The following is a 12,573-nucleotide window of genomic DNA, read 5'->3' on the forward strand; positions in this document are numbered from 1 at the left end:
TCTAGTTCACATGAAACTGAAAGTAGCATATTTTTATTTTTAATAATGTGGAATCTTTTACTGAATACCTTCTATATGCTGGATACTGTGGTAAGGAATAGAGATTAAACACACACACACACACACACACACACACACACACCTCACACACCATGTTCTATATGCTGGATACTGTGGTAAGAACTAGAGATTAAACACACACCTCACACACCATGAAATTATACACTATCCTTGTCCATGAAACACTTAAAACCTAATAGAATAGACAAGCACTATTTTTATACTTTGATATTTCTTTCTTTTTTGAAGTATTAAGAACTGCTCTTGGGATAGTTCACACAATTTTATTCTTCTCTGGGGGCAGCCACGATTTTAGAAACTGCTTAGTTGACCTACTTGGATTATCAAAAGTGTGTTCTCTTTTCACATCTCTTTTATTTTACCTTATTTGTTTTTAGAATCTTAGTACAAGTGAGGGTGTCAGTAAAGAAATGCATCACCTTCAGCGCATGTTCTTACAGAATTGTTGGGAAATTCCTACATATGGAGCAGCTTTTTTCACAGGACAGATATTTACAAAGGCAAGCCCCAGCAATCATAAAGTCATCCCTGTGTATGTAGGAGTGAATATAAAAGGACTTCATCTTCTCAACATGGAAACTAAGGTAGATTTTCAGCTTTACAGCTGTTTTTGACCAATGTCTTAAAAAAATTGTACCAGCATACCTGAAAAATCTAGAAATGACATATATAAAAGTATTCATTGCAATTTTATTTATAATAGCAAAGGAAGAGGGATGAAAAGTAAATGATTGTCAACAAAGTGTTAATTATTAACATTAATTGTATTCTATAATTATGTAATGTATTAATCATAGTACATTTCTACATTGAAATACTGTGCAGCCATATAAAAGAATGAAGAATGTAGAGAATGATTTCCAAGATATATTTAGTGAAAAAGTACAGTGGTGGACCATATGTAATATGCTGTTATTTGTGTAAAAACGAGGGGAAGTCAAGACCATATTTACATGAATACATATTGCTTGTGTATGAATAAAAAGTTTCATGAAGCCTTTAGAGAAGGCAACCAGGTAACTGGAAACAAGAGTAGGAGGGAAACTTTACTAAGTACCATTTTGCAACTTAAAATTTTTTTAACTGTGATTATATTACCTATTTTAAAAATCAATTAATTTAAATGAAAAAATATAGGTTAAAAAAAGAAAAATATATTGGGATGCTCAGTCGGTTAAGCATATGACTCTTGATTTTGGCTCAGGTCATGATCTCATGTTTTGTGAGATTGGGCTGGTGTTGGACTCTGCACTGACAGCACGAAACCTGCTTGGGATTTCCTGTCTCCCTCTCTCTCTGCCCCTCCCCTGTGTTTGCACACGCTCTTTGTCTCTCAAAATAAATAAACATTAGAAAAAAGAAAAATGTAATACCTGTCACAAGGGATTCACTTTGAAAAGCAGAATTAGTTATAAGAGCCTTTTGGGGAACAGGCAAGATGAAGTATGGAAGGGATTCAGACCTTTCCCATCAGAGGCTTCTTACTATATTATATTCCTTTTTCTAATCAAAGTTGTTATATATAAAATATGGAATTATCAATCATTTTTAGCATATTTAACACATTTATCTGGATGAACAGCTTTCTAGCTTTAATAGCTAATAAAAATCAAATTTATTTTGTTCATTCAGATTTGTTTAAGAATAGACCATTTCAGGTCTGTTAAAGTAATAACTAAGCTTATATATTAGAAAAGGTATTTTAGGGGTACCTGGGTGGTTCAGTTGGGTAAGCGTCCGACTTCAACTCAAGTCATGATCTCACGGTTTGTGAATTTGAGCCCCACATTGAGCTCTGAGCTGATAGCTGGGAGCTCAGAGCCCAGATCCTGCTTTGGATTCTGTGTCTCCCTCTCTCTCTGCCTCCCTTTCTCCCCTGCTTGCACTTGGTCTCTCTCTCTCTCTCTCTCAAAAATAAACATACATTTTTAAAAAAATTAGAAAAGTCATTTTAGGTTAGGAAATTTTATCATAAACCTAATTTTTATTTTCACCATTTTTATAACCCTTACTTTGTAATCACATAACTTCTGAAAGTAGTTTGGTCACTTCATGATAACTCAGGATCATCCTTATGGGCAACAGCTATTTTTACCATGCTGTTAGATATGCCCGTGAATGAAGGTAGAGAATATGTACGGACATAGGGCTGAATAGGGACTGAATTCAGTAGTTTATCTAGAACTTGATTTTTTTTGAAGCCTCAGATGTCAGCTTGCTTTTGGATCATTTGCTTATTATCATTTTCTTTTTAAGCTTCTTTACTCACAAAAAATAAGCTGCTTCTAATTAGTTTGTAACCAGTTTTCTATTTCTTTTGTACTAAGTTTATTAAAGGAAATCAAAGGAGAAACTCCCCTCACCATTTCAATAAATTTCTCCTCTGCTATTTCAGAGCATTTTATACAACATTTACAAATCCTTTACTAAACTGAATGGTGATGCTGTGGGTGTGATGCTGAGCCTTTTCTCTAAGCTATAGTTTATATTTGCCTTGGCAGCATTGCAGGTTTAGGCAACCATAAAATGTTTTATTTAGTTCCTAAATGATGCTTCAGCATTATAACATTTCACATGAATAATACTATGGTCCAGGAATCAAGTAAGTGAGATAGCAATTGCAGGCAGAGGATGATAACAATGTTATTAGTGAATAGTCTGCTTTTTTTAGGATAAGATGTTCGATTTCTAGAAATATAAATTAAAATGCTGTCCTTGGGTGATTAAACCAAAGAGTAATGATGTTTTCTGTCCACCTGATCATTACCTTGTGTTCTGTAAACCACTGATAAATTTACAGCACCTATGAAAGCTTTAAGATGATTATATTTTCTAATCATCAAAGGTGGGAGCAGGCAGCTTGTCCTCAGTTGTGTTAGAGTCATCAAGATATGCTAGGGTTGAATTTGACAAGTTTAGAATAAACAACTTCATTTGCAAAAATACCTTAATTTATATTAAAACTCTGCTTGGGATACAGTAGCTTCAGAGATTAATTCTCATGAAAACCCATAGAATACAGCTGTGTTTTTTATATCAATTACTTCTACCTTCTATATCTTGTTTCTCTTTGAAATAAAGAGTTTTCCATTAGGGAGTATAACTCAGCCAATTTCATATGCTCATGAGAGCATACTTACCTAAAATGTAGACACTATTGAATATATAACGCACTGTGTTGTGAATCATTGTTTTACTATAGTGAATGTATTTCTGTTTCATAACTAACTGTGCTTGTTGATATATCTTTAACCATAATAGTACTATTGCCACACCCAAGCAATAGATACCCTTTGCTGATGTCAGTTTATGTTGGCCATAATGAATGCCCTTCTGAAATAAAACTGGTTATTTAGATATCCACATAGTGTCATTCTTCCTGATCAGTTATCAACATCACTTTCTCCTGTCCACTGGCTGGCTATTTGCTACTTGTCACTTCTGTGGTTTTCCCTTTTCTGCTTTCAACTATTCCTGACATTTTCTCTTGTGCCTTTTGATTTCCCTCACTAAACAACTTGACCCTTTGTAGGTTTTATCTCGTAAAGAGAACTACTTTTTCCTTCTAGAGTACACTGCATCTCTCAAAGCTACCATATGGACTCTGACTTTTCAGTTCCATTGAGCTGCTTTCATTATTGTGGGTTTCTCAATCTCTTCCTTTGTGCATAGCAACAAAACCTTTATTTTTAATTTACAACCCCAGTATTTTTGTTAGTAATTTAGCCCCCATATAATTGAGGACTTATACTACAGATGTATTTTTTTCTATATATTAAACTGTTTTGAGACCATATTAATGGACTATTTTTTGCTTCTTGATTAAACAAATTTCAAGCAACTGATCTAAAAAATAGACAATGTAAGGTATTACGATATCTTGACTCAAATGTTGGTAAATAGCTATTTTAGCATATCATATCCATAAAGTTATATTTTACAATATAAATACAGGTGGCTAATTTTAATTTTTTTTTTCAACGTTTTTTATTTATTTTTGGGACAGAGAGAGACAGAGCATGAACGGGGGAGGGGCAGAGAGAGAGGGAGACACAGAATCGGAAACAGGCTCCAGGCTCCGAGCCATCAGCCCAGAGCCTGACGCGGGGCTCGGACTCACGGACCGCGAGATCGTGACCTGGCTGAAGTCGGACACTTAACCGACTGCGCCACCCAGGCGCCCCCAGGTGGCTAATTTTAAAGAAGATGTTCTTAGTTTCCCATTATACGTAATATACACTCATGTAAATTAATTGTACTGTTTCATTTAAGAACGTCACTTTTTTTTTAAGCTTATTTATTTTGAGAGAGAGAGAAAGAGAGAACACAAGCAGGGGAGGGGGAGAGAGAGAATCCCAAGCAGGCTCTGCACTATCAGCACAGACCCCTATGTGGGGCAGGAGCTCAAACCCACGCATGGGAGATCATGATCCTAGCCAAAACCAGGAGTCGGACACTTAACCAACTGAGCCACCCAGTGCCCCAGTTTAGGGCATTTTTAAAGTGAGGTTCTTGGTGTGCCTGGGTAGCTCAGTCTGTTAAGCACTGGACTCTTTTTTTTTTTTTTTTTTTTTTAGTTTTTGTTAATGTTTATTTTAGAGAGAGAGACAGCGCGAGCAAGGTGGGGAGGGGGGAGGGCAGAGAAAGAGGGAGACACAGGATCTGAAGCAGGTTCCAAGCTCTGAGCTGTTAGCACAGAGCCCCATGAGGAGCTCAGACTTGTGAACTGCGAGATCATGACCTGAGCTGAAGTTGGATGCTCAATCGACCAAGCCACCTAGGCATCCCAGCACCAGATTCTTGATTTTGGCTCAGGTCCTGATCTCATGGTTTGTGAGTCCAAGCCCCATGTCAAGCTCTGCGCTGACAGCACAGAGCCTGCTTGGGATTATGCTTCTCCCTTTCTCTGTCCCCCACCCCACACTTGCTCTCTGTCTCTCTCTCTCTCATAATTAATAAATAAACTTCAAGAAGTATGAAAATTATTTTTTAAAATGCCCTAAAACCACATCCTTTTCACATAACATTAATTACCTGTAATAAGGGGGCCAGGGTGGCTCAGTCATTTGAGCATCTTACTCTGGGTTTCAGTTCAGGTCATGATCTTATGGTTGTAAGATCAAGCCCCACCTCAGGCTCTGTGCTGAGCACCCAACCAGCTTGGGATTCTTTCTCTCTCTCTCTGCCCCTCCCCTGCTTGTGCATGCACTTTCTCTCTCTCTCAAAATAAATAAAAATAAACATGTTATCAACATTTTAAGAACTGCTAGTCATAGAAAGCAATTTTTTTATGCTTTATTTATTTTTGAGAGAAAGAATGGGAGCAGGGGAGGAGCAGAGAGAGAGAGAGAGAGAGAGAGGGAGGGAGGGAGGGGCAGAGAGAGATGGGGACAGAAGATCAAAGCAGGTTCTGCGCTGACAGCATCAAACCCGATGCCAGGGTTCAAACTCACAAACCTGAGCTCAAGTCTGACGCTTATCCAACTGAGCCACCCAAGTGCCCCTGAAAGCAAATGTTTTTAAATGTGTATTTTAAAGGATGCACAAACACTTTCTTTGTATATGTGTACATAAATAATATATTTTTAGGGCAAGACAATGCAAGTTGCTAGGAGAGATTCATTTTAAAATGATCAAAGTATATTGAGGGGCGCCTGGGTGGCGCAGTCGGTTAAGCGTTCGACTTCAGCCAGGTCACGATCTCGCGGTCCGTGAGTTCGAGCCCCGCGTCAGGCTCTGGGCTGATGGCTCGGAGCCTGGAGCCCGTTTCCGATTCTGTGTCTCCCTCTCTCTGCCCCTCCCCCGTTCATGCTCTGTCTCTCTCTGTCCCAAAAATAAATTAAAAATGTTGAAAAAAAAAAATTAAAAAAAAAAAAGTATATTGAATGCTTATTTAAATTTAAGTTTTTTGTTAGGAAAGTGTAGGAATAGGTTTTTTTTTAATAGTTTTTTTTTTGAAAATTTATTTATTTATTTTGAGTGGGGGGCAGAGAGAGACAGAATTTCAGGCATTAAATAATTTGATGAATTTATGAAGGCTATATTAATTATTAAAATTATGCTTATTTTTACCATAAATATATCACTATACTTATTTTCAGTGAGATGGAATTGCTTAAGTCAACCTGTTACCTCATTACATAAATTTCAGATCTGAAAGTACTATGTGCATATTCAAAAGGTACTGAATAAAGTGAAAGGGATTTTTTTTAACGTGCGGAAAGTAAAAACTTGTACATTTAATTTTCTTGAAAGTCACTGAGAGAATAGGCATCTTCTCAACTTTACTGAGACATAATTGACATAACATTGTATAAGTTTAAGGTGTACAATGGGTTGATTTGATATGTATTGCAAAATGATTAATACCATAGCATTAGCTAATACCTCCACCATGTTACATAATTGCCATTTTCTTTTTGTGATGAGAACACTTAAGATCTACTCTCTCAGTAACATGAACTATATAATATAGTATTATTAACTATAGTCACCATGGTGTACATTAGATCCCCAGAAATTACTCATCTTATACCTGAAAGTTTGTACTTCATGGCCGACATCTCATGTTGACTGTCCCCCAGCCTCTGGTAGCCACCATTCTGTTTCTCTCTGTTTCTACGAGTTCAGCTTCTTTAGACTCCACATGTAAGCGATATCCTCTTTCGTCTTTTTCTGACTTATTTCACTTAACATAATGCCCTCAAGGTCTATCCATGTTGTTAAAAATGGCATTATTTTCTTCTTTCTGATGGCTGAATATTATTCTTGTGTGTGTGTGTGTGTGTGTGTGTGTGTGTGTGTGTGTGTGTTTATATGTATGTGTATACATACCACAGAATGGGCATCTTTAAAATGTTTGTCAGTGTGATACAAAAGATACCATTGCTGAAGGCAGTCTCCTAAGAGTCTACCAGATTCTGTGTGGTTCTGTACTTGAGGCTCTGTAAGGTTATTGAAGGAACTTTGAATACAATTTATTGTAACATTCAAAACCATTATGTTTGGACATGACTAGATCATTGTAGATAATAAGAGAAGATAGGTGTTGTTTTTAACATACATTTCAATATAACAATTTCTAATTATATTGCAGGCTTTACTCATCAGTCTTAAGTATGGTTGTTTTATGTGGCAATTGGGAGATGCTGATGCATGTTTTCAGATCCATAGTATGGAAAATAAAATGAGCTTTATAGTACACACAAAACAGGTAAGTACTTATCAGTTGCTCTGGACTTCTAATAATGAACTATTGTATTAGTAAAGATTCTTTTTTTTAAGTGACAATCCATTTTACTTCAAGGAAAACCTTTGATATTATGTGAAATTAAGATATTTAAGACCAAGGATAAAAGGCAGGCCTTTCCTAAGCAAACAAGCCAGAAACTTATCTGAATAATTTATTTAGTTTTATAACAACGAAACTCTGTTTTCTGGCGTTTCTTTTAATTCTAGTTAGTATTCCCTATCTCTTTTATCCAGGTGTCTGTCAGGTAATCCTTCTCTCTTGATAAGTATTCTATCTGAGCCACTAGTTGCATCCCTTCAAAGCCTTAGTACCCCCTCTATTCTTGATAAACTTCCTCTAATAAGAAAGTTTCTTTTCAGATAGATAGGGAACTGCTCGCTGCCATGTATGTCATTTACACATCCTTACATGTTTCACATTTACTGTTGACATATATTTTACTTTATAGGCTGGCCTTGTGGTAAAACTATTAATGAAGCTAAATGGACAGTTAATGCCCACCGAAAGAAATTCATGAGAGGAAAGCAACTGATACTTAAACTACCACATTTTGTAATGCAGATTTTTTCCATGAAAGATTTCTTAAACTATCACTTTTAACAAGGCACTTAGTCTCTTGTAATATATGAATGTATACTACTACATTGTACAGAATCTGTACTTACGTTTGGTGTGTAATATACCAATTAGTTTTGTATAATATCCTCATAAGCTATTCTAATTTTTAGAGAAACACATAAAAATATGTAGATTGATCATCTGTATAATAATGGACAAAATAGTAAGCTTTATAAAAAGTTATTTTTGGTAAATGGTAAAGAATTTGGAGTGGGATGTAATGAAATTAAAATATAGCTTTGGTATAACTTTGTGTGTCATTTCAGAATATACTGAAACTCAACATATTTGAATAAAAAAATATATTTTCTACTTAAACCACATAACACTGTTATTTCAAACATTTTTCTGTAATCTATGAACATCTCTCAGTATGTTTTTAAAATTCTTAGTTAAAATGTGTAACTACTATAAGCTAGTATTTCTCAAAGTATAGTTCTTGAATCCCCTGCATCAAAATTAACCTGATGCTTCTTTAAACAAAGATTGCTGGGACTCAGTATATACAAGTTCATTCACTCTCTAGAAGTAACAGAGCCTAGGAATCTTAAGTTTTGGGGTTTTTTTCTGTTGAAATGATTCCAGATGCAGTAATGAATTTGGATTATTAAAGTAAATTACACAAAAGTGCCTGGCACATAAGTACTCATACGTAGACACACAGAGTAAGTGACAGTCTCTGGATATCAGTAGTTGCATTTATTATGTACATGTTGTATTTTTATGATTTAGCCTGATGAATTATATTGCCTTTATCAAAGTAGATCACCAAATATCTGTTTCATTTAGGGGAGTACTGATATCATAGATGAGGAGCTAACTGAATTATGATGCTATTTAATAAGCTTAGAAACTGGTCTTTCTGAGCCAGTAGATGGGTATGTTCTTAAATTTTTTTTTAAATTTTTTAATGTTCATTTTTGAGAGAGAGACAAAGTGCAAGCAGGGGAGGGGCAGAGAGAGAGAGACAGAATTCGAAGCAGGCTCCAGGCTCTGAGATGTCTGCACAGGGCCCAATGCAGGGCTTGAACATATGAACCGAACCATGAGATCATGACCTGAGCTGAAGTCAGACACTCAACTGATGGGCCACCCAGGCGCCCCTAGACTGATACGTTGCAGGTAAGTTCAGAGATACAATAGTCATATTTGAAGCTGTCCTAAAGATTGCAGATAAGTTTTGTATATCAGAATTTAACCTTCACATTAATTTCTGTTTATTTCTAATGGTGCTCTGTCTGAGCCTTATTAAAATTATATATGATTAAGTAAATTGAATGAGAAAGCCTGCTTTATCTCTAATTCTATGCTAAATACTTTTGATTCTACATAGACAGTGCTCTGTTCAGTTTCATACCTTCCAGTGACCTCAACTGTTGACTCCCAAACCTACTATTTCAGCCTCAGATTCTCTTCTGAACTCTGGATCTTAATTTCCAATTTCTTGCTGTTCTAGCTCCACCTAAATGGCCTACAAAAAGAACGTCTATTTCATCACAGCTGGAAACCGAATTCGTTTACTTGCTCAATTCTATCCTTCCACTTGTATTCTGTTTGGTTAGTGGCACCATCAAATTGCAGCCAGTTGCTTATCCTGGAAATCTTGGAGTGGTCTTCAACTTCTCTCTCCTTTATTACCCTTGACATTCCACTTATCAAATCTTGTCAAATTTCTTATGAGTCCTTTCCCGTTTCCTTCCTCTCTAGTTGCCCTGCATCCGCCTTAGTTGAAGTCCTTCCCACCTGTTCCTAGGTTTGGTGTTACTTCCTCCCTTGCCTCCCCTGGCTGAGGCTGTACACTCTGCCCACTTATCTGCCACACTGGTGCCAAGTTGACCTTTCTTATGGATCTGATCATTTCATTACCCTCTGAAAGCTTTTCATGGTTCCTTACTACATTACAATTAAATTCCATGTCCTCAGTATTGAATGCAGGGCCCTTAATTACATGGTCACTAATGTTCCTATCCAAATTAATGTGTAACCACTTTTCCCACACTTATCCTGTGCTCCAACCCAGTGTTTCCTAATCCTGACACTGCAGTCACGTGAGGAGTTTCAATACATTATGACTCAATAAATCTAGGGTGGGGTTCAAGGATTTCTGTTGGTAAAGTATCCAGTGTGATTTTGATATACAGCTAGGGTTTAGAACTGCTCTTATAACCAACTTTAACTAGGAGTTAGCTGAATGCTTTTCCTTTCACAGAGGGAGGTGAGGATGCAATGCTACTACATCAAACAACTCCCTGCCCCATAGAATACAGTGTGCCCTCCTGGAGTTACACAGTAATGCAGCCTTGTAGAGAAGGGAAGGAAAGACTATTAACGTACCATGGCTATTAAAGGCTTAAAAATATATAGCATTAGAAAGTCAATTTTCAGGGGTACCTGGGTGACTCAGTCAGCTAAGTGTCTGACTCTTAATTTCAGCTCAGGTCGTGATCTCTTGGTTCATGGGATGAAGCCCCATATCAGGCTCTGTGCTGGCAGTGTGAAGCCTGCTTGGGGTTCTCTCTCTCCTCTTTCTGCCCCTCCTCTGCTTGTGCTCTGTCTCTCTCAAATAAATAAACGTTAAAAAAAAAAAAAGTCAATTTTCAAATAAGGTATTGAGAGGAAAAACTGATCATTGTCTGTCAGACCATAACAAACCAGAAATAACCAATAATGGAGAAATGCAAGTAGGTTTTAATGAGTGCCTAGGATTGGCCAGGCATTATATGTGCACTGGGGATAAAAGACAACTTTTTCTTTTTCATCATTTTTCAATAAATTTGAGTGCCTTTTATATGCCAGGGATCCATTGCCAAGAAAAACAAAGCCCCTGCCTTTAGGGAACAAATTTTAATGAGGGAGACAATAAATACTCATGGAAATATATATTTATAAAATCTAGTAAGTGTGATGAAAGAAAAATAAGTGTATTATGTAAGCATAAAGAGGGAAACTTGATCTAGCCTTAGAGATCAGGAGAGGCACCCCTGAGCAAGTGGTGCTTAAGCTCGCATCTGAGGGATGAGAGTGACAGAAACATATGAGGGAGAAGGGAAATGGGATGAGATGTTTTGACCCCAAGAGTGGTCCTGGAGAATTGATACAATTTTCTCATTTTAAGCTAAGAAGTAAATTTAAACAATTGTTTATCCAAATCACAACAAATGAGTTTCCATTGTAGAAATAAAACCAGAACAGTTAACATTGCACATGATAAATGTATTAGGAAAAAAACTTGGCAAAGAACGTTACATCTTGTAAGATTTAAAGTTACCAAAACTGACCCCCCCAAAAATTAGACTTGATAGAAATATGTAAAAAGTAAAACTGGCCACAGGTTTTTTTTTTTTTTTTTTTAAGTTTATTTCTTTTGAGAGAGAAAGAGAAAGCGAGCACAAGTTGGGGAGGGGCAGATAGAAAAGAGGGTGGAGAGAGAGAATCCCAAACAGGCTATGCTCTGTCATCTTGGAGCCTAACGTGGGGCTCAGTCTCATGAACCATGAGATTATGACCTGAGCTGAAATCAAGAGTCAGACACTCAACCGACTGAGCCACCCAGGGGCCCATGGTTCTTGACCAAATTTAATGGATAAATTGCCTCAATAAAATTTAAAATTTAATTTGAAGGGTGCCGGGGTGACTCAGTTGGTTAAGCGACTGACTCTTGGTTTCAACTCAGGTCATGATCTCACAGTCGAAGGATCAAGCCCTGCATTAGGCTTATGCTGACAGAGCCGAGCCTGCTTGGGATTCTCTCTCTTCCTCTCTCTCTCTCTCTCTGCCCCTTCCCTGCTCTCTCTCTCTCTCTCTCAAAATAAATAATACACTTAAAATAAATGTAAAAATAAAATAAAATTTGATCCTGAGGAACCCAATGGCAAAAACTGTAATTAGAAGAATTTGATATATGCAAAAAACTGATGAATCAATTCCATGCTTTATAACTTATTCAGTAAAAAATACTTCCAATGAAAATAACTTTAGTAAAATGAAAATGGAAAAAATATAAATTGTTTTTGCTGTGCTGTGTAGAAAACTGATGGAGGAATTAAAGTGGCTTGAGTCCATGCAAAAAATACTTTCTCAGCAAAAATCCACTTGTGATGGTATGATTCTCATTTAAAGTTTGTATTCATAAGGTCAGAATGCAGAGGTAGGCAGACCGAAAAGGCCCTAAAGCAAAAGAAGGGTAAGTGCTAGGAGTTCTTAGAGGCCTGGGGGCTGGAGGTAAATGAAATATATTTCAGACTTCTTAGAGTGTGAGAAAGGTGATTGCAATACATTGTACCAATTTCTATGTTAGAAGGAAGCACTGGTTATTCAGGATTTGCTGGAAGGGCACCAACCATGGATGGGAAATTAGGGACATACCCATTAGTTAAATAATAACAATAGCTAATACTTAAAATGTGCCTACTATGTGCCTTGCAGTTGTTTTAGATATATTAATTAATGTAGCCCTTACAATAGTCACTCTGAAGCAGATACAGTTATTACCATTTTACAGATGAAGAAACAGAAATTTAGGTAGCTTTTGCCAAAGAGAATATTAAGCAGTGGAGCTCAGATTCATATCTAGGCAGTCTGCCTCAGGGTATTAATGAACCAGGACCATGGTGTAAGATTAT

At 36.7% G+C, this 12,573-nt stretch overlaps 1 protein-coding gene across 6 annotated transcripts in view; it reads left to right on the forward strand.

Annotated features, from left to right (window-relative positions):
* Window positions 1-12,023, forward strand: part of KRIT1 (KRIT1 ankyrin repeat containing) — a 45,701-nt gene extending 33,678 nt beyond the window's left edge. For 5 of the 6 annotated variants that reach the window (XM_058725118.1, XM_058725119.1, XM_058725120.1 and 2 more), the window contains exons 15-17: window positions 459-665; window positions 7,178-7,294; window positions 7,782-12,023. In XM_058725118.1, coding sequence (XP_058581101.1) covers window positions 459-665; window positions 7,178-7,294; window positions 7,782-7,850 — 393 coding nt within the window. In that variant the 3' untranslated portion in view covers window positions 7,851-12,023. The remainder of the gene's footprint in view (window positions 1-458; window positions 666-7,177; window positions 7,295-7,781) is intronic. The other variant, XM_058725123.1, reaches the window with a different exon arrangement.
* The last annotated feature ends 550 nt before the right edge of the window (window positions 12,024-12,573 follow it).

The sequence above is a fragment of the Neofelis nebulosa genome, chromosome 4 (assembly GCF_028018385.1).
Source record: "Neofelis nebulosa isolate mNeoNeb1 chromosome 4, mNeoNeb1.pri, whole genome shotgun sequence".
Classification (NCBI taxonomy): domain Eukaryota; kingdom Metazoa; phylum Chordata; class Mammalia; order Carnivora; family Felidae; genus Neofelis; species Neofelis nebulosa.